General features: G+C 48.3%; 3 protein-coding genes and 1 long non-coding RNA gene across 4 annotated transcripts; 3 read left to right on the top strand and 1 right to left on the bottom strand.

The window, feature by feature from the left end:
* The first annotated feature begins 807 nt into the window (after nt 1–807).
* HOXB7 (homeobox B7) lies at nt 808–5,527 on the top strand. The gene is given in 5 exon segments (XM_005440043.4): nt 808–1,660; nt 1,662–1,728; nt 4,623–4,660; nt 4,662–4,782; nt 4,785–5,527. Coding segments are annotated over 5 exon segments (660 nt in total). The 5' UTR covers nt 808–1,318; the 3' UTR covers nt 4,877–5,527.
* A 2,618-nt stretch (nt 5,528–8,145) lies between these two features.
* LOC129734358 (uncharacterized) lies at nt 8,146–23,764 on the bottom strand. The gene is made up of 3 exons (XR_008729983.1): nt 23,630–23,764; nt 10,331–13,214; nt 8,146–8,866 (listed from the first exon to the last, which is right to left on the bottom strand). It is a non-coding gene; the product is annotated as an uncharacterized LOC129734358 (long non-coding RNA).
* On the top strand, nt 14,986–17,928 carry HOXB6 (homeobox B6). The gene is made up of 2 exons (XM_005440039.2): nt 14,986–15,528; nt 16,863–17,928. The coding sequence occupies exons 1-2, from the start codon at nt 15,120–15,122 to the stop codon at nt 17,120–17,122; spliced, it is 669 nt and encodes a 222-aa protein (XP_005440096.2). The 5' UTR covers nt 14,986–15,119; the 3' UTR covers nt 17,123–17,928.
* Nucleotides 20,149–22,839, top strand: HOXB5 (homeobox B5). Its single transcript, XM_005440038.2, has 2 exons — nt 20,149–20,778; nt 21,687–22,839. Exons 1-2 carry the CDS (start codon nt 20,229–20,231, stop codon nt 21,932–21,934), a joined length of 798 nt encoding a protein of 265 aa, XP_005440095.1. The 5' UTR covers nt 20,149–20,228; the 3' UTR covers nt 21,935–22,839.
* Nucleotides 23,765–23,936: the final 172 nt, after the last annotated feature.

Genomic DNA, 23,936 nt, shown 5'->3' with positions numbered 1-23,936 from the left:
TCTAACAGTTCCTGGGTGGTGACAGGTTGGGAGACTGTGTGGAAATCCTTCCTGAAGGTAAAGTGTGTTGTTGTTTCTTCCTCCCCCCACCCTCCCTCGTTTCTCTTTCCTCCTTTCTCCGTCTCCCCTCGCCCACCCCACTACCCCTGCAAGACGAAACCCGGCTCTGGGTCCCCCTTCCCTTCCTCCCACTCATCTCGCTGGGAAAAAAAAAAAAATGTCAGTCGCGCAGCTGAGCTGCTCTTTCTGCTCCTTCGCCTGTCTAGCTGCCCTGCCATGGCAGTACAGTGCGGGGATGCACACCCATCCCTCGTAACATAACCTTGGGAAAGGAGAAACAGCAGAGAGCCCAGATGCACATCCACCATTGTCCGGGCTGCTTCTCCTGCCTGTAAGACTTTATTTCTTCCTAACATCATCATCCCACCCCCCCCACCCCTCAAAAAAAATTTTTTTTTGAGGCAGATCACATTTTGGAAGGTCTCTCCGCTTCTCCAGCAGAAAGCAGATCAGCCAGCTGGTAAGGTTTTACTTCTGACTGTAATTGAGTCCTGCAGAACCGCTGACACGCTGAACAAGGGATCTGTGCACTCGTTCTTTTTCGCTACAAGAAAAGCAAATGCCAGCTCAATACGAAGCTCAAAGCCTGTGGCACTGGAATAAATTAGATATAGAGCTGAATGGCATTTGGGAAAAAAGAACCCTGAAACTATTAGGTATCAATGAGACATTTGTCTTTTCTTTTTTTTTTTTTTTTGGGGGGGGGGCGCGGGGAGGGGGAGAGGGTCAAGGGGGAAGGGAATTATGTACAGTCTTGTGAAAAAAGTACCTCGGAGCCGGGGAAATGGTGCGAAGGAGGGAATTTTAGACGGGATCAATAAAGGGATAAATAGAGCTCCCTTCCCTTTCCTCCAGCAGAGAGAGACCGAGAGGGAGACGCTGGTTTATCAGCAACGTGCTTTTACCGCCCCCCCCCCCCCCTTTTCTCTTTCTCCCTCGGTCTGAGCTGAAAACTGATTACAGGTTGCTTATCGACTCCAGCACAATTTCACCCCTTCCAGCATAGATCTTGGAGGGTTTTATATCGCATCAATTATTTATCATATTTTATAAATCCAGCAGCACTACAATTTTTTGCCCCCGAGGAGGGAGCGCGCGGCGATTGGCGCCGCCGGAGCCACGTGCCCGCGCGTCACATGGGCCGGGAGGAAAAAGGGCTCCTTTTGGTGTAAATCTGGACTCTAATTCCGTAATATATCACGGTACCTCGTAAAACCGACACTAAAACGTCCCGACCTACAAATCACCCGGCCAAATTATGAGTTCATTGTATTATGCGAATGCTTTATTTTCTAAATATCAAGCCGCAAGTTCGGTTTTCCCATCCGGAGTCTTTCCCGAGCAAACTTCTTGCGCTTTCGCCTCCAACACCCAGCGAGCGGGGTATGGGGCCGGATCCACGCCTCCCTTCGCCGCCTCCATGCCCGGGCTCTACTCCAGTGGCAGCGCCGTGCACCCCCAGCCCCCCAGCATGTACTCCTCCGGTTACGGCCTGGAGCCCGGCTCCTTCAACATGCACTGTTCCCCCTTTGAGCAAAACCTCTCCATGATGTGCCCGGGAGATGCCTCCAAGCAGAATCAAGCAGAATTGCAGCAAAACGGACCAGAGGGACTCAGATTTGCAAAGCGACAGTAACTTCCGTATCTACCCCTGGATGAGGAGCACAGGTAAGCCCCAGCCTCCCTAAAGAAAGAAACCCGGGGGGGGGTGGGGGGAGTGTAAATTATTTGCTGGCGTGCGCGGGGGGGTGGCGGAGGAGGAGGGGAGGGGGGGAATTGTCCCCAACTCCTTTCATGACGTTTCACTGAAAACGCATCTTCAAAAGAGAGAGGAAGAGAGCGACCCCCCTACCAGCCCCCGCCATAAAGCCATCCTTTTAGCTTTAAATATTTATTGGTGTTGCTGGGGCTGTGTATGTGCCATGCAAAAGGCAGTTTGTCTCAGAGGGGACAGACAGAGCTGCAGAAATAATGGCCAGCCCCTTCTTCTCGTATATTTACAGGATGGAAATTGTGCTACCCCCGTGTAGATATAGATATAGATTCTGAAAGAAACTATTTATGGGAGGTGCTTGCAAGCTTGGTTTGTTTGCTGTTAGATTGCAAAGCCTTCATTTGCCAGCCCCTCACCACAATGTCCCAGACACTGCAATTAAGCGTAGCGTGTTGCCATCAGAAACAGCAACACATCATTCCCGCTGCAATTAAAAGCCCCTCTCTCCGAAGGGTGACAATCCGGCCGGAATCCGGATGGAGGGATGGAGGGACATAGCTAGGGGAGCACTGTGTCACCCTCCGAAAAACATCACCGCGGAGGGGGTGTAGCCCCGCGCGTTGGGAAAGCTCTTTGGGGACCATGGGGTGCTCAGCATGGCCTTGCTGGAGGGCTGGGGGTCTCTGGGACGCTGCCGCGGTGCAGGGCAGCGTAGCTCCGCGAACGGCCGCGCAGTGCCCGCGGAAGGCCGCGCAGTGCCCCCGGCGGGGCGGGGGGCGCCCCCCGCAGGGACGCGCTGCCCCCGCACGTCTCCAAACCAGAAGCGCCGAGCGCCGGGCGGCCGCGCTGCCTCCAGTCACCGGCCGCTCTCCGTCTCAGGGCGTTAATGTCAATTAACATTTAATAAATATCCATCTCCCTCGCGCAGGAGCGGTCCCGGCCCCCCCCCCCCCCCCCCCCCCCCGGCCCCGCCACCCGGAGCACACCGGGCTCCCCCCGTTCGGAGCAGCCCGGTGCCCGCGGCCACGCGTGGTGATGGGTGATGTTTACACTCGTGTAATCCCGGGGAGGGGGGAAGCGCTTGTCCCGTGAGCTCCTTTTCCAGCCTCCCTGGCCTCGCCTCTGCTGTGCCACATTGCAACTTGAGAGCATCCCTGCGAGCCAGCCCACCTCCTCCGCCAGATATTCGGAAAGGGTCTTGTTAGTAAACCCCGGGGGCAGCCGAGTGCGGGCCAGCCCCCCTGCGAGGCAGAGGGAGAAGAAAACAGAGTAGCAGCCACCGTAGGGCAGCTTATAAAGGCAGGAGTTACAACTCACCACCACCACACTTATTTGGTGGTCAGTTCTTTCCATTACCTGCTCCATAATTCATTCGCTTTTACAGTTGATTTATCAAAGACCAAATATTTCTGGTCGTAAACACTTCACCTCTGCTTTTATCTGACTTTAGATTTAAGAAGCCCCCCCCTCCCTTACCCCCCCCCTCCCCTTTTTAGCCTCTGACGCTGCGAGGATCAGCATTAGAGAGGGTTTGGAAATAGGGCAAACGCGCAGGGTCCCGTTCTCAGAAAACGCTGGGTGCTCTAGGATCTGCTGAGCCTAAAACCAGAGAAACTCGACCTCGGTCGTAAAAGCGGGGTCCCCCCTCCCGCCCCCCCTCTCCCCCGTGCTTCATGCCCACTGTGCGATCGCGCTTGTGGAATTTCATCAGCGAGCAGAGATAGAGTTGTCATCCCTATTCAGCAGCAGTTTATGGCTCTCCCCTCAGCGGATTTTACAACCCACATTCCACGACCTGCACATTTTTACTTTACAGCTAGCCTGGCTATTTTGCCTTTTTTCTCCTTTTAATGACTGGATCTTTTCTTCTTTTAAAAAGAAAGAGGGGTGGGGAGAGGGGGAAAAGGGAAGAAGAGGAGTCCGGTGGAATGTGTGGAGGAGAGGCTGAGGGCTGCTGTTCGCCATCCCCACTGCTCTGGGAAAGCATACATTAATAATATAGATGTACATAGCATTTACATAGAAAATAGAATCAGGATCACAAGCACCATATTGTAGAATTATTTCCAATCAGACTCCAGGAAGTGTCGGGTGGAGGGAGAATTAGGAGCTGGGCCCTTTCCAGACCCTGCTCGCGAGCAGCTGGAGGGTAGTGGGGAGCCGGGGGTAAGTGTTCAGGCGCTTCTCATCTACGCACCCCCCACCCCACCCCTCTAAGAGCAGCCCGGGGGTAGCAACCCCCTAGAAGTCACTGCCGTGCCCAAAACATCCCCTGAAATAATTAAGACCATCACACACCCTTCCAAGCAGGCACCCTGATGACAGCTTTAAGAGAGGACAAATAGTTGGATTTGTGTAGGTAGCAGATGCCTCTCTAGCTCTGTTCGGCTCTGTTTCTGTGTTTATTCCCCAACCATCCAAAACTTCTGGTGTCTAAATGAAAATTAAAGCAGGAGTTCAGAGGCTGAGCGGTGCTGCGAGGGCAGGAAACTTTCTGAAGTTTGCTGGTCCCTCGGAGACACGCACAGGCACAAAGAGCACTGCAGGCTGTCCCGAGGCGAAGGAGGTTAAAGATGGGCTGGTTTGGGGGCTGAGGACGGGTGGGGGTGGGGGGGTGAGGTAGGGAAAACCTCGAGCAGAAGCAGTTGATTTCGGAAAAAAAAGAAGGGCTGTGCCAGTTGTACTGTTCCTCGGGGGATTTCGTCCCCTCGTGGGACCGCGGTGGGTGGCTGCTGGCAAGGCTGCACCCACAGACAAATCAAGAGAGCAAACCAGAGCCAGCATCCCCCAAAACACCCACACCCCCCCCCATCCCCCCAGCTGACCTGAACCTGCATTGATTTCCCAGGCACCGACAGAAAACGCGGCCGCCAGACCTACACCAGGTTACCAGACCCTGGAGCTGGAGAAGGAGTTCCACTACAACCGCTACCTGACCCGGAGGAGACGCATAGAGATCGCCCACGCCCTGTGTCTCACCGAGAGACAGATCAAAATCTGGTTCCAGAACAGCGCATGAAATGGAAAAAGAAAATAAAAACTGCCTGCTCCGGCTCCAATAGCCAGGAAAAACCAGACGCGGAGGACGACGAGGAGGAATGAAAGGGGCGAGAGATGGAGGCAGGAAACGTGGAGACCCACGCAAGAATAAAAGGGGAAAAAACACACAGAAAAAGACTATATATTAAAATAGATAAATGATACGCGCATAAATAATTAAAAACCCTAGTAATGATGCATTGTGTTTCCCGACACTGAAAAAAATACTACCTATATTAAATTTTTTTTTTTTTGTACAATAGAATGACTATCTACCTATTAAATGTGGCTTTAGAGTCAGAATAGACACATTTTTCTATGTGAGTCTTCCTATCGTATAAGTCATTTGTAAATCTCCGTTTGTACTTCGCTGTGTACTTTTTGGTATGAAGTAACGTGGTCGTGTTTAGCACCTTTAATTTAGAAAATGTGACCTGAAAGTCTGAATGCAAATTATACTTAGCATATATAGTCCTGTACATAACATGAATGATTATTACGCCTTCTCCCTGTAACCTCGGTGGTTCTTTTCTCCTTGCTATGCTCTTTTGTCTGTGTATATTTTTACCTGGATTCCTTCGTTGTTCAAGTCTACGAAAAAAAGAAGAGGAATTAATATTGTACCACGTAAAATGTTGTATATCAAAGTAGCAAATAATTTAATGGCGACGCGTTGCTTTGCCCCACCCCCACCCCTTGTCTGTGATTATTATTCTTCGAAATAAAATGGAAATCTCCAATAATCTACCATCGTGTTGGCTTCGTTCCTCTTTTTCTTATTAAATATAACACACGGGCTTTTGGAATTGCTTTTCCCCATGCAAAGTAAATGTACTAAAAGACCCTTTTAGATGAACGCATGCCTCGATTCAGCACCCTAAACTCTCTTTTTTCAGGAGTCACTCCTTTCAAAATGTTAGTAGCTTTTCAATAGATTTGGCGAATATACTGAGCTATAATTTGATATTCGGGGCTCTGGAAATGGAGGCTGGTCTCCTTTCCCTCTCTTCCTCTTTGGTTGCGCTGGGGCTGTTACTGAAGAAGGTAAGACCATAAAGGAGGGATGTAAAGAAGCCAGAATCAGCCCAAATAGTCTTTCCGCCCCTTGTTTTAATTCTCTTCTTCTTGCAACTAATTTGCAGAAAACCGATCTATTTTGCAATGCCTATAGTTTTGGTTGGGGTTTTGTTTTTTTTTTTAGCTTCTTCCTCCGCCCTTCAATTACTTTACTGCGCACTGGAACTCTTTCATTAGCACCAAATAATGTTTAGCATCAAAGCACGCATAAAATAAATTAAAGCAATTAAACGCAGGAAAAATCAACAATGCAAAACAAAAGGCGAGTAAATTTAAGTACTTGCGCGGGGGAGCATCCTCCGCCGCCCTCTCCCCCTCCCGCCCCTGCCTATTTATTTACATTGCCAGGGTGCGCAGTAAAGACACGGATTCCTCCCGCGGAGGCTTCACGTAATTTACCCCACAAATGCGTTGCGCAAGATGCACAGGCAAAAAAAAAAAAAAAAAAAAAAAAAAAATCCAGCTTTGGAAGGAGTTGGCGATGGCAGATTTCCACCTTCTCCCTTTCCTTCCTTCTCTGTCTCCCTGTTTTTCCACCACCGCAGATGACTTCATGCCCTGAGTGAAGGCGCGCGCAGGGCATCCTTTAGCAGGTTTTAGCGAAAATAAGATGCCACGTCAAGCATATGAGCGCCCACGACTATATACATATATATATATACAGACTTGCAGTATATGCTGCATATACTAATTATGGGAAGACCATTATTAAAGGCAGCAGCTATTATGGCTTTCGCACACTGAAATTCCCACTTGAGGGGAAGTGAAAAAATAGAGGGAAATCTTCCTTTTTCCTTGGTGAAATCCCTTGGTGCTTGGTGCAAGCTCTTTGCAGGAGCGTTCTGTGCATAGCGGAGATGGAAAAAAGGGGGAGGGAAAAAAAAAAAAGAAAAAGAAAAAGAAGAAGGGGTTCCAGAAATTTCGGGCCCCCCCCGCTCTCCTGGACCGTAGTGGCCCTGCTGGCTGCCCCCCTGGCACGGACCTCTGCGGTGAGGGGGGGTAAAGCAAGAATTGAGGAGAATTCCAGGAAAAAAAGGCAAAGCAAGTCACACCGACGCTTTAACATGCTAAAGCCAGGGCAGTGGTTTACCGGCGGAGTGACCCACCTTGCCGGAACATCCCCCCCGCCGCGCTATAGAGGGGCCGGGGGGGCCGGGCGGGGTCCCGGGGGGGCCGGGCGGGGGTTCGGCCGTGGGGAGCCCGGCAGGCACGAACCCCGCCGGCTGGGCACGGGCACCCCGGCCAGGCTTTTATCGCCTTTATTTGCCTCTTCTCTTCCGCCCCCCCTCTGAAATCTCCTAATTGCCCCTTTTAGCGAAAAGGATCCCAATTGCCGTGGGAAAAAAAAAAAAAGACATCAAAATTCCCACCGAACCGCACTGTTTTACTGTGCCCTTCCCCATTTCAAAGCCAACCCAAGCCCAAGCCCTTTATTCTGGGGGGGCTCTTATTGTTCATAGCCCAACGTCTGAGGCGTTATTCGATTATTTCTCTCCAACACCCCCCCCCCCACATGCAACCAAGGAGGGGGGGTGGAAAATCCCTGAACCCCCTTTCATATTCTTTTATTTTTGTTTAAAAAAAAGATGGCGGCTAAGAAAAAGACTGCTGTTAAACCGGTCATGAAGAAATGCAATAAATTCCTTGTTGTTTTATGAAAATTTACAACTTTGTGATAGAACTTTATGAGTGGCTGGGTTCTGGGATTGGCCAGAGCCGGTCATGTGGACTGCTAACCGTGAACATGAACTTTTTATTATTTCCCATGTGGTTATATTGCACCATTCTTCTGTCCGCTGCACCTTGGGTCGGATCAGTGTCCTCTATAGGGCTCTCGCCTCTTTACATTTTTTTACTTTTGTGTATAAGCTCGATAGGGCTAAAGCAGGGGAGAGGGGAGGGGGGGGCGCCTATACACACATCCACACGCACACATAGGCACCTACCTCCGCACACAGACATAGGAAGAGTTATATGATTTTTTTTTTTTCTAATTCCTCTGTTAATTTGCCTGCTGATTTGGAATCTCAGTAGTAATGGAGAGGCAGAAGAGATTCTGGACCGAGTGGAGGCTATCATTTTTCAAAGAGGGAAGTTACTCCATTTTCTATGCAAATGACAGAAATGCAAGAAGCTCTCACAAGTCAGAGAGGCAATCGACGGCTATCAGGTTGGGACAATATTTGTCAGCTAACAGATAAGCAAACGCTGTCTCTCCCTCCCTATCTATTTTACTTATACCACAGAAATGGACGTCAAAAGGTAAGGGAATAATATCTGTTTCTTTTAATTTAATTTTTTATTTGAGAAAATGCATTTGTCAAGCTGCCTTTTCTATTCCATTCCCCATCTTCCTCTCCCCTCTACCCAGGGAGGGGGGATAGAAAGACAAGGGTGGGGTGATGAAGGCGGGAGGCACTGGAAGAAATCAGAGGTGGTGGAAATCTGTTTAAGTGACGATTTCCCCGAAAAAGTGTAGCGTAAAGGTGAGAAAAAGAGAGAAAGGGAGGGAGAAAGAAGAATGGAAAAAAGGTAAAGAAAGATCTGGAGAGAAAGAAAGAAAGAAAATAGAAAAAGATATAAGAAAGAAAGAGAGAGAGAAAGAATCAGAGGAAGAAAATAAGAAAGGAAATAAGAAAGAGAAGGAAAAATAACGGAATAAGAAGAGAAAATAAAGCCTGTAAGATCACCTGGAGACAGTAGACTTGGAATGAAGGATTTTGCAGTAGCTCGGTGACGGAGGCTTTTAGACACTGCCTTTAAAAAAATACCAAACCCTTTGTGGGTAGTTGTCGTGTTTTATTTTTTTTCCCCCTTGCAGAATCTCTTGCCAGTTTGCCTGTCTTCAGGCGAGCCCAGTAATTTGGCGAAGTTTGTGTGGAAGCCAGTTGGGTTTTGCGTTGCTCTCCAGGGTCATTATTATGTGGGTGGTTTCTTCGGAGAGGGCAGTTCGCGGCAGTCCTCGGAAATAGGGTTCTGGAAATTAGTTTAAAAAAAAAAGGGGGGGGGGGGGGGGGGGAGAGAAGAAACAAACAAACAAAAAAAAAAAAAAAAAGAAAAGAGAGGGGAAAAAAAAAAGATAATAAGAAAGAGCCAGCCCAGAGCACAGGGCTCTCGTATTTTTTTTTTCCCCTCGTGAAACTCCCAAATGAAGGTGACGTTGCGATGCAATAAACCTCCTCGTATTTAATTGCGTTCTGCAGTGTTAGCGGGGATCTGCGGCTCTCCCGGCCGGAATCCCGGCTTGGGTTCCAGCCCCACGGGGTGCCGGTGCTTTTCCACACCAGGTTCTGTGCAAACCTCCCTCTCCTCTCCCTGTCTGATGCCCTGACGCTTGCCTTCGGGTTTAGGAAAATATTTGTCCGGAGATGCCCGTCATTTTCAATGTGGTTTTGTCAAGATTTCAAGGGGCGTTGTGTTGAAATATAGTACTAATTGCTACTGTTACGAGGTGATTTTTAAATAAGATAATGTGAGAGCCTGTGTATGTGAAGCGAGATTGAGTACGAGGAGATTCATTACTTAAGCATAAACCATTTTATGACGTGACGATTTATCTCATCTAAACTGACTGTGCCTGAATATTGTGTGGACAAGAGTAAATGATCGCAAGCCGTGGAAATAATAAACAGAAAGTCATTTTAAAAAAGATATTTCTTCCCGAACCTGTTACATTTTTCATAAATCACGAGGGAAAAAATTAATGCCGGTTCAAGCGCCTGATTCTCCCTTTTCCCTAAGTCTCTCCGCGCTCGGGGTTTGTTTTTTTCCCTCTTCGTAAGGAAAAAAAATAAAAGAAAAAATTAATTTAATTTAGAAACCTTGCTCCAAAACTCTTTCATGCCGATTCTTCCACATCCTGCGTGGGCAACCACTTGTGGAAACCACGCACCTCGGTGCGGACAGGTCTTTTTAACCATTTCAGCCCGGTCCGGCATGGGATGACCGCGGAACCCCCGTGCACCTCGGTGTAGGGGGGGGGTGCGGGGAGGGGTGCTGGGGGGATCCGCGGCGCTCCCGGCTGGGGGTCCCCTCCTGGCATCCTTCCTGCTTGTTTATTTAAGAAAATAAAATACAAGAGCGTGGAGCGCGGGCAGCCCCCCGCCGCGCCGTCCCCCCGGGTGCCGCCGCCGCGCTGCGGGACTCGCCCATTCCCCGCCGTCTGCTGCCATCTACCGTCGGCGGCGGCGGCCGGCGGCTCCCGGGGGGCTCCCCGCAGCCGGTGCCCCGGCGGGGGGGGGCTGCCCCGGCTGCCCTCCCCTTCCCTGCCAAGGAGCGCAACCCCCCGGCCCCGCTCTCGGATGCGCGTCGCCCCCGAGTCCTGGTACCCTGCTGTGATTTGCAAACGGTGGATATGCTTTTAGCTATACGTCTAGCCTTAAAATGTCTGGAGGTATATATACATATATAGGATGCACTCGCACATCTATGTGCACTCACATGTGAGCTATGGCCATCCCATAGGCGCGCGTTGATCCATACCTCCCCCGACCTGCGCCGGTACGCGCGTACAGCTGTTCCGTGCCATGTGTGTGCAAATCCACACGTGCACACACGTGGAAGGACTCACATCCATCCGTACGCATGCACATGGAAGATGAAAGGTGGCCGGTGGGTCGCTGAGCGTGAACACAAGCGGATATCTTGTAAAACGCGGTGCAGTGATGACGGAAGAGGCAAAGGGGATTTCAGCCGATCATAAAAGGCAGAGGAGCTTTTATTTATTTATTGCTTCGAGTGGTCATTTCGGTGGGGTCTGGAAAAGATGTGTCAAGTCGTGTACACAGGCTGGAGGTGGTTGCTGGGGAAGGAGCAGGGAGCAGAGCAGACGACGGATCACTTTTAAGTTACTGTAGGCTTTGAAGGGACAATGCGTGTCTGTTATTTTAAAAGGTTTCTCTCTCTCCCTCCCTCCCTCTCGCTTTCCTCCCTCTCGTTTTCTCCTTCTGCCACACAGTTTCCTGGCAACTGTTTACGTCTAGACTAGGGACATTTTCTCGAAGAAAGTGAGATGCCCAGGGACTAGGTTAAAAAAAAAAAAAAAGTTTCTCTCTTTTGACCAGCAACAGCCATGATTAACTTGTTCCATGCTGTAATTCCCAACACCCCCCAGCATTCACTTTCTGCATTACATGATCCGTCTTGCCTTTTCCTCTCCTTCTCCCTGCTTTTCCAATATTATTTGACCAGCAGCCCCCCTTTCCCTTTCCCAGGGCTTGCTTTTCAAGAAATACTTCGGGCTGGATTAATTTTGACTCCCTCAATGTCCCTCTCTCCCTCTGCCCTCCCCTCCTCCCCTCTTTTTTTTTTTTTTTTTTTTTTTTTGTTAATAATTAGCTGCACTCTTTAATGGAACAATGGTAGATTATTATTGCTTCTTTTCAAAGATCCCATTAACAAGGTTATTATGCACTGCACGGGAAGTCAGGTAAATTAAACTTAAATTGCTGGAAATTAAGTTTCAGGCGGTTATGCGCGGGGAGAGCGGGTATTTTTTTACACCTTCAGGGGTCATTGTTTTAAATCCTCCAGCCCTGGAGCTCTACATGGCTCCGTCGGCTTTTTTTTTCCGATGTGATTTCGGGTGTGCATGAGCATTACAGGGAAGGCTTCTCTGCTGCCAAGAAGTCTATGTCTGACTCCAGGAACAAGGGGGGTTTTCAAGTGTTTTCGTGGTGTTGGCTTGACTTTATGGCTGCAATAAGTCCCTCGGTAGGGAAACCCCCGCTGTGTTCTCACTTCAGAAGGATCGGGAATTCCAGCTCCACATGAAAAAAAGAGTTTCATTTTTTATTGGAACCAACTGCACTGAACTTTCTACCAAGTTCTTAGCGGGTTTAGCTTTCACACAAGCAATGCTCTGTTCTGTTTGCATTTCGAAATATTTGGGTGTTGTTTTAATCCCCTCATCTATCTGCCTGGCTCTGCCTGGTGGGGTTGGCGTTTGCTGGCCAGAAAAGCAAAGCGACAAAAAGTGGGACCTTCCTGGGCAGAGTGCTGGGGTTGTACATACTGTAAATACTTTTCTTGTCTTTATTTATATCCTGCCAGCTGAGTGATGTCTGTCAGGAGGGGAAAGCCGGCTTCCCAGCGCAGTTAAATGTGTTATATACCACCTTCTGGTGTCTCCCGCAACTTCCCCGCTTTATTGCTCCTTCTTGGCAAACGCCGCTCCTGTTTTTGAGGAGATGAGGCCGAAGACTGAATAAAGATGTGCCCACCGGTGCCCTCAGAGAGGGGTCTAACTTAAGGGCTACTGTATGAGCCTGGTACTGCAACCGTTATTGCTCTGTGTCTGCCTCCTTACCGGCTGGGCTGGCGCTTCAGGCGTCCAAGAAAATATATTCCCAAAATCGGTCTCAGATTTACCTTCGGATTTCAGCTGGGAAGGCAGGAGAGCGTCTGTTAAACAGCTACACTAATAACCCCAACATTTAAAAATTTTGTAAAAAATTTTTTTAGGCTACTGAACTGGGAATAATACTGCCTCTGTGCTAAACATTCAGTTCCCGGAGATTTAGTGCGGTTTAAGACCTCTGCTCGGATTTACATGTATTATAGGTGGCAAATCAATTAGACGGCGGGCCTGACCCTGCGTAAGATGAAAACTATGACAGGCTTTGGGCAGGGTTTTTGATTTGTTTGTTTGTTGGGGTTTTCTTTCCACGTTGCAAACCAAGTTTTCCTCTTTTCCTTTCCTCCCCAAATAACCATCTATAGGGTCACCCTTCTTCGAAGAGGCAAGACGTATTATTTTTTATCTATAGCGCGTCTAAGATGTCAGCAATAAGCAATTAACAAGCGGCCAGTTTCATTAGTGCATTTTTATTTTCTTTCAAAACGTCTACTGACAAACTGCGTGAAAAGCCTGTTTTAGCCACAAACGTACTAGGATGAGCAGTATTGGGATCTGGGGGTATGGGAGGGGGATTTTTTTTCCCCAACTATTTCGAGAGATTTATTTGCAGAGCAATCACGAGAAGTGAGAGAAAACATCAGAGCAAACATTTTCAGCAGATGTACTCAACGCACTGAATTATCAGGATATCCCATTTCTTAGCCAAAAATTTGCATGCGGAGCTGATCATGCCAGATCATCGCTGGTTTTGCAGAGCTACAAATATTGCGTAACTCTAATCAAATGTATGAGCTGTTCGGCTCTTGCAAAGCAGTTAACTTCAGGCTCTCATCCCCAGCCTTTTTTTTTTTTTTTTCTTCTCTAGTCATCGTTCCTTTCCAATCCCACTTTTTTTTTTTTTCCCCTTGCATACCAATAAAGCAGATCTACGTAAGTTTGGGTCCATTCCATACACAAAGGGAAACTCTGCAAGAACAAATATAAGAGATATCAGTCAGAGAGGGGGTGGAGGATGGAAAACTACTTCCTTTGCATGTTATTTCCTTGAATTATAAGGATTACGTTTCAGTCGAAATGTTCATTGCAGCCGTGGCATGAAACAATCTTGGCTTTGCTGCTGTAAACATGATGTTTAAAATAAATTAGCTTGTAATAAGATACCAGTTTCGTAGATACTTAAAGCTCCGTCAGAGAGTGCCGCATTGGCAGCTCTACAGTCACCACGCAATGTATGTAATTCTGGATTTGTGGCACACACATTCACAGACCCAAGTACAGGGGAGTGTGTATTACAAGGCGTGTCATTTCATTGCATGTAGGACCCGACAGACAGATGGCTACAAATTCGGACAGGAAACAAATCCTTGAAAAAACGCAAATGATCGGGGGGCAGTCCTGGGTTTAATTTAGGTTGGGGTTTTGGTTGATTTTTTTAAATTTTATTTTATTTCTTCCCTGTGAGATGGCTCTGATTTTCCCGTTTGAAAAAAAGGGGAAGGCGGCAATCGGAGATCCAACCCTACCTTGAGCAGACAGGGATCTGAAGGGGGGATGCGCCAGGTAGAGCAAAGCAGATCTCTAGCGAGGAAATCCGGACAAACCCAAGAGAGGCAAAGCTCAGAGCAAAGCGTAGCTTTTAGGGTGACCGGGAATTACTCGAGACTTTCGGAATTATCCCTTCCAGCCTTTTAACTTCGCAAAAACAGGGATTTTGCAGTGGGAACGGGCTCAAAGAGGGGATGCGAACCCGCGGGGTCTCTGCACCTCCAAGGCTGCAGCCCCATCACACCGCCAGCTTTCCTCTCATCAAAAAAAACCCACCTCGATCGGTAACAATCAATAAACTCGGCTTCTGACGGTCACCCAAGGCTTCCTTTTTAGCCATAAAAGGTCGGGCATGGATCTGGTATTAACAAAAAAACGCAAGAGGGCACAATGCGGTACCGGACTCCGGAGGAGGTCGGGATTTAGCAAGGGATAAAGGAAATTTTTTTTCGATTTTCCATTTGTCTCTTCAATACGGAGCCTTTGCGGAAAAAGAAAGGAAAAATGCAATAGATGAAAAGCGATGGTTTGCTTCAAGCTATCCCAGCTTTCCTGAACAGGGAGTGCTAATCTATGGTAATTAGACAAACATGAACCGAAATAAGTTGTCAAAACAGAGTTCTTCTCCTATAGCAAATCTAAGTTAACCAACCCGGCAGGATCTTCTCCTTGCAAAGTTCACACACACACACAGAGAAAACTTTTTTCTTTTTTCTTTTTTTTTTCCCCTCCCCCTGTAACTGTAGCAGAGCACCCAGACCCATTTCAGGACGATTTGCAAACACTAGGGGCTAAAGTTTGCCGAATGCGAATAAATAACTTTCACACACACACACTCACAGCGAGTATTTGTATACGTTATATGTGTGTAAATATATATAGGCGCGCACACCGCCATCCGTGCAGACAGGCTCTCGCCCACCCCCGCGCACAGCTCCGGGGCGGGGGGGGGGGGGGGGGGGGGGGCACGTTTATTTATTTATGAAGCTCCGAGCGCGCCGGGAATGTTTCTTTCGGCAGATATTATATATTTGGTTAAGGGGGTGCATTTCTGTTGTTTAAAAGGGAGGGAAAAGGGGGTGGATGGTTTGTTCTTGGGGTCCCTGGTGCAATCTCAGCTCCTCATGGGTGCTATTTTGCAACCTCAGGCGCCTGCTATTGGTCAGCCCATGATCAGATGGTTGTATTTCCTTGTGTCCCTCGCTGGCACCACGCCATCTCCCTTCAGCTAAAACCCAATCTCCGATATACTACTAATAGCTAAACCACTTGGACTATAAAACACAACAAATCATAAAGCCGGGAAAGGACGGCAGGCTCCTTCCAATGAGTTCTTATTTTGTCAACTCGACCTTCCCGGTGAGTCTGGCGGCGGGGCAGGAGCCCTTCCTGGGACAGATCCCGCTATATCCCTCGGGCTATGCGGATCCTTTGAGGCACTACCCCACCACCTATGGAGCCACGGGCGTCCAGGAGAAGGGCTACACCTCCTCTCCTTACTACCAGCAAAGCAACGGAGCCTACAGCCGCAGCTCCGCCTGTGACTATGGGGCCGGCGGGTTTTTCAGGGAGAAGGACCCTGCGTGCGCCCCCCCCAGCCTGGACGAGGTGCCCTTCGCCCCCGAGCCGCGCAAGGCGGACTGCGCGCAGAGCAAAACTGTGTTCGGAGAGAGCGAGGAGCAAAAGTGTTCCGCCCCGGTTTACCCCTGGATGCAGCGGATGAACTCTTGCAATAGTGAGTTTACTCTTTTACAGAAATAAATACATCAATCTCCTCCCCCCCTTTCTTATTTGTTACCGCCAGAGAGAGAGAGCGAGCGAGCGAGGGAAGCAGGAATAAGGTTCACTTTAGAGCCCAAACTTCCAGCGGGGAAGTTGGGCGACACGAGTAGCTCCAACTTGCTCTTGACACGCACCAAAACTTCACACCGCTGAAGTATTTTCGCACGGCAATCCCCCACCTAAAAAGTTCGCCCCGTCTTTAAACCCCAATACAGAATTTCTCCATCCACCCACACACCCCCTTTTTTTTTTTTTTTTTGCACATTCCAGTTTGCGTGTCACTCAGCTACAACGATTTGTCTCTGTCTTCCCCCCACACGCACAGGGAGATATCTTTTCTAAATCAGATCTGGATGACTTTACACACACAGACGGACCCACACCCCCACGCAGCTCCCTCTCTCGCTGGCTACCCGATCTGGAGTTAAATAATATAGCAGTGTTTAAATATTTGAAAGGAGAGGGGCTACATTTTTAATGAAATTCGCACATAATGAAAAGTCTGCCTGGGGAGAATTTTTTTCCCCCTGGTGATGTATGACTTCTTTAAGTGCTGTTTCCTCAATCAGAAAAAAAAAAAAAAAAAAAAAAAAAAAGAAGGGAGGTGGGGGAGAAAAATAATAGAGGCTCACCACCCTCCTTCCCATGTTTAGATGCATTTGTTGCCTTTTAAGTTCCAAATTGATGTCCATTAGCGCAGGGACATAAAGTGTTGTGTCCTCTTTAATGTAGAGTTTGGGCAGATCGATTCACTTCATTATTGCTTAAATGCTCAGATCTATTACAGTTGCCGGTAGGGTGGAAAATAGCGAGGGAGGGCGAGGGGGGTGAGAACACCTTGCGATTTTTCATCCCGGAATAAGATAGATCTTGCCCTGTCTCTCCAGCCCTGCCTGCAGCCTGGCAACTTCAGCATTAACCCTTCTGCGCGGCTGCCTGCAGCGCGGCTGCGGATGCTCCGCGGGTGCGGCCCGGCTGGGAACCCCCCTGCGCGCACGGGGGGGCTCCCCGCGGTGGGGCTTGTTTTGGGGGTGGCCAGACCCTTGGGAGGGCAGGGAAGTGGGCACGTACCCCTGCGCGCACAGCCGCGGTGGGGGGAGTAGCATCCCCGCGGATTATCCGGCACCTCCGCGGCTCCACTAAACCTCAGGGCTTTCCCCCTCTTTTTCCTTTCCTCTCTTTTTTTCCCCCCTATTTCCCCCCATTTTTCCCCTGGATCCCCCCCCCCCCCCATTTGTTTCCTATGTGTTTCCTATTTGTTTCCCATTTTTTTTGCGGGTGTCACAGGTTCTTCCTTTGGGCCCAGCGGCCGCCGAGGCCGCCAGACCTACACCCGCTACCAGACGCTGGAGCTGGAGAAGGAATTTCACTTCAACCGCTACCTGACCCGGCGCCGGCGGATCGAGATCGCCCACTCCCTCTGCCTGACGGAGCGGCAGATCAAAATCTGGTTCCAGAACCGCAGGATGAAGTGGAAAAAAGAGAATAAATTGCTCAACTCCTCGCAGCTGAGCGCGGAGGAGGAAGAGGAGAAAACGGCGGAGTGAAAGTATTATTTAAAACACACAACAACAACAAAAAGAGAGAGAGAGAGGGAGTGAGTGTGTGTGAGAACCGAGAGGGTGAGGGGGGTGTGGGCTGGTTGCGAGGACAGGGAAAACCTGCACGTTGGTGGGACAAGCCCTCTGCAGCAGCGGCAACAGCTAGAAAGTTTGCGCCACCAATGCCATGGACTCGTGTTCCCAGTCATCCGTCGTGTCCAGAAAAAAAAAAAAAATCAGGCTTCTAGTTGCGTTTTTAATTTTTTTTTCCTTCCTAGACCTCCCTCCCCTCCCACTCCACCCCTCGAAATGAAATAATAATAATAAAAAAGCGAAGAGAGAGAGAGAGAGAGAAGGAGGGAAAGAAAGGGAAAGAGAAAAGACAAAAAAAAAAGGACTCCCACCCGTGTTTCTACCCTTGGTGTCACTGTTAGTAATCTGCTAACTCTTGTATTTAATGGAAGTGCTGCAATATATGTCATTTGGGGTGTTTATCGTCTTAATTTTGTAAAAATGTTTCATGCACGGTTGACATAGGTTTTTTTTTTTTCATTTTTCCTTTTTTTTTTTTTTTTTCTTCTCCTTTGGTAAATTAATCAAGCCCTGGGGTCTTTGTAATTAGTTTTGTTTTGTTTTGTTTGTTTTGAAAAAGGAAAATCTACTGAAAGAACGAGTACTACCTAAAAGGATGCAAAAGCAACAACAACAAGAAGAAAAAGTTATATTTTATTAATTTTTGTACGTGTTGTGTTTGAAGTTTGTCTTAGGTATGAACATGGAATTCTCTAATAAAAACAAAGTCTTCGATCTCACGCACACTACCCTGTCATCATTATTCTTATTATTATTACTACTATTATTACTATTACTATTATCTTTCCCTTTTCCAGGGGAACTTGCCATTCTTAAGGAGCAGAGAGTTGTAAAGCAAGCCTTGCTTCTCTCTGTATGACAATGTCTTCTAATCTGCAAGGACAAGCAACTCCAAGCCCACGGAAGTTACAGTGGAGAGATAAATCTGGTTTTCCCTCTTTTTGTCTAATCTGAAATGGAAGACCTTTCACCAATAGTATTTCCTCGCTGACATTCTGCTTTAGTATCGCTCTTTTTTATTGTTACAGTACAAAGAGTTATGACGAAACGCTCTCCATATACATAATAAATCAAGGAAACAGGCAAAAATATGCTCTCATTTATCTACCAAAGATACCTAACATTTGCCTAGCATCTTTCAAACATCTGGTCCCTTACTTCATATCCCCAAATCAAAGTGAAGTGTATTGCAAAAAAATCCAGATTTCAAGGGAATTTGCCCTGCGAAACGAGTAGCTTCTCAGCTCCAGGAATATAGCCTGCATCTACGGGGAAGAGGGGGAAAGGTGTAAAAAATCTCAACTAAGTCTGACGAGCTATTTTGAAAGAGTAGATTTTTATGATCTCTTGAAAGCGTTTTCATGGCTCCTTGCGAGAGGCTGGCTTTGCTGGGGACGGGGTGGGGAACGCTTCTGCTCCGTACCAAAGGGGAATCTCGCGCATGCAAATCGCCAACTTTTCCTGGGTTTTGGGAATTTAAACGAAGGGAAGTGCTTTTTCTGCTGGGGATTTAGGACTGGAATGAAGCGACCAGCCCAGCCTCTTTCGGATACCGTTTTCCGCAGCTTCACAGGGGGAAAACGCGACGAAACAGCATCTCCTGCCTCCCACCCCCCTTTCCCCTCTACCCCCAAGAAATACCTATGTATGAATGCATTCCCCCATGCCACAAGCTGGTTTAATGTCAGTCACTTTTAAAATCAATTCATGCAGAAGCTTCACAGCTGTAGGACATTTACTATTATTGCCACGCTTTTCATTGCCCGTAATTATTATAATTATATGTCACTTTCAATATGGCGCATAATTTCCAATGAGTTGCAGACAAGCATATGAAATTCCTAAACTGCCTTGGAAAAAAAGAGAGAGAGAGAGAGAGAGAAAAGAGAAGGAGAGAGGAGAAAAAAAAAAAAAAAAGAAAGTAATGCTTAACAAAGCACAGCTCTTTCACAACGTTTTTACCAATTTCAGAGTGCTTTTGCTCCCAATATTCCTTGCAGGTTAGCAAATGGAAAGGAACAATCACGTAGCACAACGCTGTGTTCAAAAAGGACGTGAAACGCTCAGGAACAAGAATATCCTAAAAGCAACGTTGTCAACCAGTTCTACCGGCTGGACTTTCCCTCCTTTTCCTTTCCCCCCCCCTCCCCCCAATTTCCCTCCTTCTCCCCCCCCCCCCCCCCCCTCCAGAATTAAGGTGCGACCGCATCGCTGGCCCCAGGCTCAGCGGAGCCCGACTTTTCTGACAACAACCACGCGAAATGCCCCCAGAAGCCACGGCCCCCCTCAGGCTCCGCGGTGCGCGCCCCCCCCCCCCCCCCCCCCCCGCAGATATTAAAAGAGAAGACTGCCCGGCCTCACAGCGACCCGACACCTCATCCCTCGCCGCCTCTCAAACTTCCCCGACGGTGTTACAAAGGAAGAAATTAAGAGTTTAATAAAGAAAAGGAGCCGGGCGAGAAGACCCACGCGGGGAGCACGGACACGCGACCCGCCGCAGGATCCCCCCCTTCCTCCCCCTCCCGCCTTTTTCATGTCCGCGTTGATTTCTTTTTTACTATTAGTATTATTATTACTTTTATTTTTAGGAAGGAAAAGGAGAACAGAGGAACGGGGGTGCGGAGGGAGGCGGGGGGTGGGGGCGCGGGCCCCCCGGCGCGGTGCGCAGCCCGGCGCGGCCGGCAGGTGGCGCGCTTCGCCAAGGTGGGGGGCGAGCGCGCGCCGGCGCGCCCGGGGATTTGGGCGCCGCGCACCGACTTGGGCCTAAACGACTCCGCGATCGTCATTATTTGTAACCATAGAGCATGAATTACCTCTTGAGGTCATCAGTGAGAATTTACGACTGGTCAACAAAAGCACGTGATTCCCAAACGCACCCCACCCTCCCCCCATATTTGGCCGCATACATAGCAAAAACGAAGTACAGTGCATTGCTATAATTCATTAATACATCATAAATCGTCAAGCACAGGGTTATAACGACCACGAGCCACAAATCAAGCCCTCCAAAATAACCCAAATGAGCTCTTACTTTGTAAACTCGTTCTCAGGGCGCTACCCAAATGGCCCCGACTATCAGTTACTAAATTATGGGACCAGCAGTTCCATGAACGGTTCTTACAGAGATTCAAGCACCATGCATTCCAGCTCTTATGGCTACAACTACAATGGGATGGACCTTAGCATCAACCGCTCAGCCTCCTCTAGTCACTTTGGGGCTGTGGGGGAGAGCTCCCGCGGTTTCCCTTCTCCAGCTCAGGAGAGCAGGTTTAGACAGGCGTCTAGCTGCTCCTTATCTTCTCCCGACTCCCTTCCCTGCTCCAACAGCGAGAGCCATGGAGGCAAACCCGCCCCGTCCCCCTCCGACCAAGCTACTTCTGCCAGCACCACCAACACAAATTTCACAGAACTAGACGAGACCAGCGCGTCCTCGGGAGCCGACGAGGGCACTCCAATAAGCAGCAGCATCCCCCGAGCGCAGGCAGAGCCCATCGCAACCTCCACCGCAGCAACAGAAGGGCAGGCACCTCAGATATTCCCTTGGATGAGGAAACTTCACATTAGCCATGGTACAGCTACTTCTTTTTTCCATCCTTGTCGTTGTTGTTGTTTATTTTCGCACACCCCTCTCTTTTTCTCTTGTGTGTGTGGGGTTTATCCCCCCCCCTTTTCCTTCTCCATCCCCCACCCCCACTCCCTTTTTTTCTCTCCTTCCTTTTATTCGGTGGAGGCGCTTTGATCAGAAACGCAGCTATTTATTGCTTTTGTATTTCTTGCTCTGATCGCTGCTTTAAAGCTGCCTCTGGCGCCTGGAGGGGGGGCGATTTTATTTTACTTTCGCTATTCTTGCCGCAAAATGTGCGCTTATTTCAAGCTCTTGGCTCTATCTGGGTGGTGGGAGAAAGTAATTTAAAAATTGAGGAAGGGGGTGTTCCGGGGGGGGGGGGGTGGAGAGGAAAGGAAAGAATTGACCATTAAAATGGCATTATATGCCCAGATGGGTCTCTCAGTCCTTTCCTACTCTTATTTTGCTGGTGTATTCTTGACAATCTGCTCTTGACAAACCAAAACTGAGAGGAGATACAGGGGGAATAGCGAGCCTCCCCCCCCCCCCCCCCCCCCCGCGGTTTTTCTCCTGGAGAACAGAAAGCAGCATTAAACCTGCAAACAGACCCAGAAACACCCAGGCAGAGGCGAAAAAGGGAGATTTCAGCATCTCGCTTCTCCAGTTAAATTATGAATATCGAGTTGCGAATGTCTGTTCTGGAGGGGCCAAGGGTGGGGGTTTTTTACACGTGTCTGGGGGTGTGCAAGAAAGGGGGGGGCTGTTATTTGGGGAATCAGCAGCTTTCCTAGCTGCCCGAAGAAGGCGAATATTTCACCCCGGTATTAAAAAATAATAATAATAGCCTTAAGGATCTATAAAAGCCCCAGCAGAAAGCAAACCCCAAACCCCGCTGTTGTCTGTGTTACCCAGACATGACTGGCCCAGACGGTAAGAGGGCGAGGACCGCGTACACCCGGTACCAGACGCTGGAGCTGGAGAAGGAATTTCACTTCAACCGGTACCTCACCCGCAGGAGGAGGATCGAGATCGCTCACGCGCTCTGCCTCTCCGAGCGCCAGATCAAAATCTGGTTCCAGAACAGGAGGATGAAATGGAAGAAGGATAATAAACTGAAAAGCATGAGCTTAGCCTCGGCGGGCAGCGCCTTTCAGCCATAAATTCTAGAGGAGGAATCTCGAGGAGAGAAGACGAGAGAGGAATACCTAAATAAATAAATAAAGCGCCGCAGATCTTAGTTTTGGAGTACTGTACAGTGAGGCACCTTCTTTTCGGCATGTTGTGGATATTCTAAAACAACGCGTATGGTACCGTTATCCCAGGACTGAGTTAATGTCGTGTTCTGTTTGGGTTGGGGGTTTTTTTCTTTATTTTTTTTTAATTAAATTTTATTTCCCAGATGCTCCTCATGCTCTTGTTGTTCTTATAAATGTATGTGTCCGTGCTCTCTTGATGCCTTCTGGAAAGCTAGCATGTTTTATGTGAGCCCTTTAAATGTTATAACTTATTTATAAATTGAGAACAGATACGATTGTTTGTTTATTTGTTGGGATTTTTTTTCCCCCTTTCCTGAGTTTACTGCTTTTGGGTGAGTTCTTCTCTGCCTAAGCTAAAATGGGGGTTCCTGCACTACAGTAGCAGAAAAAAAATAACTAAAAAACCAAACAAAAATGTAAAAAAAAAAAAAAAAAAAAAAAAGAAGAAGAAGAAGAAAAAGCTCTTGTATCTTTCTGTCTTAAAATTGTCCAGTCTGTGTTTTAGTTCAAACTTCAGGCCAGGATTTCTAGTCCCAGGCTAATTCCGAGACGTACTCTTAGACGTGGGTAAATTTCACTATAAAAAAAAATGTATAAAATCGGACCAACAATAGAGTGCTCTAATGTTTGTAAATATTAAAAATATTTCTGATGTGACTAATAGACGGTTCGTAGTGGGCAGAGTGAATGCAATGTTATGTGTAAAAATGGCATCTGTCATGTCTAGCTGCCTGTTAGTACTTTGCCAATAAGCTTTTTGTATTTGTTTGTAGCTTTACTTGAAGTCAAATAAACGTTTCTCCTACTCACAAAGGCTCCCAGTCGCACTTTGTACACAACCCCTGAGACCCCCGGCGCACGCTGGAGCCGGGGAGATGCCTGGCACCGAGCTGCGCCCCTGCCAGGGGCTCCCAGCGCCGCTCCGCGCAGCTCCGCGCAGCTCGGGAGCACCGAACACCCACATCCAACACCCCCCTGGCACCAACAAACCGCCACCTTCCCACCGCCTCCCCCCAAACAACACCGACCCCCCCACCCCACCGTACCAGGCAAACCGGTTTCAAGCACTTCAAGTTGCAATAACGCGGTATAAACGCGTCCCCGGCAGATTTACGCACATTTCAGGAACCGTCAGCTATAGATCCAGCCACGCGCACATCCTCCGAGCACGAGGGATTTATACCCGCATATATGTCCACGTAAAACGGTGCTCTATAACATTACAGCTCTGTGTGTTTGTACAGATATATTTATTATATATATATAACCTGTATATCTATAAGACATTTCTGTGCTCTCCCCGCCACCTCTCGTCCTCGGTTTATTGTGCTTTTACCTCCTGCTCTCCGGCTCAACATGTAAATAACAGCTCACCGCTCTGTAACTACTGACACTTAACTACAACGAGTCATTTTGGCTGCAGATAATTTAACATCGTCAAAGATGGCAAATGTTCGCCATCTCGCTACCTCGGGAATCCAACCAGGCACGAGACACTCCGGTTTAAAGTCGCTCGATTTGGCAAAACGCCACTGACATCTCTACAACACGGCTTAGGCTTTTTGTTCGTAGCAAGTAAAGTTGGAGCTTAAAACTTACCAAACTTAATCTCCCACTGTTTAGGTACTTCTTAAGTGATTTTGAGAGGGATGTGAAGTGGACTGTCAGATCCCAAACCATTTGCTCGCCTTCCCTTGATTTTTTTTTCCTTTTTTTTTTTTTTTTTTTTTTTTTTACCAATAGCAAACTATACCAAAAGTGGGTATGACATTTAGATGTCAAATGGATAGGGTTTTATCTAGAAGTTAGATCGTAAAAATCGCCCAGACCTCAGACAGATACCCCTCACTGGCTCTCAAAAGTCACGTGAGGTCCATAAAGTTAGTTTTATGGTTTTGGGGAGTTG

This window comes from Falco cherrug, chromosome 20 (genome assembly GCF_023634085.1).
Source record: "Falco cherrug isolate bFalChe1 chromosome 20, bFalChe1.pri, whole genome shotgun sequence".
Classification (NCBI taxonomy): Eukaryota; Metazoa; Chordata; class Aves; order Falconiformes; family Falconidae; genus Falco; species Falco cherrug.
This window is presented reverse-complemented; position numbering and strand designations above follow the sequence as displayed.

What these genes read in the sequence shown, in the direction of transcription:
- HOXB6 (XM_005440039.2), top strand. Translation starts at nt 15,120, where the DNA reads ATGAGTTCTTATTTTGTCAACTCGACCTTCCCGGTGAGTCTGGCGGCG. An exon ending in GCGGATGAACTCTTGCAATA is followed by an intron (nt 15,529 to 16,862) that starts GTGAGTTTACTC and finishes CGGGTGTCACAG; the next exon opens with GTTCTTCCTTTGGGCCCAGC.
- HOXB5 (XM_005440038.2), top strand. Translation starts at nt 20,229, where the DNA reads ATGAGCTCTTACTTTGTAAACTCGTTCTCAGGGCGCTACCCAAATGGC. An exon ending in GAAACTTCACATTAGCCATG is followed by an intron (nt 20,779 to 21,686) that starts GTACAGCTACTT and finishes TGTGTTACCCAG; the next exon opens with ACATGACTGGCCCAGACGGT.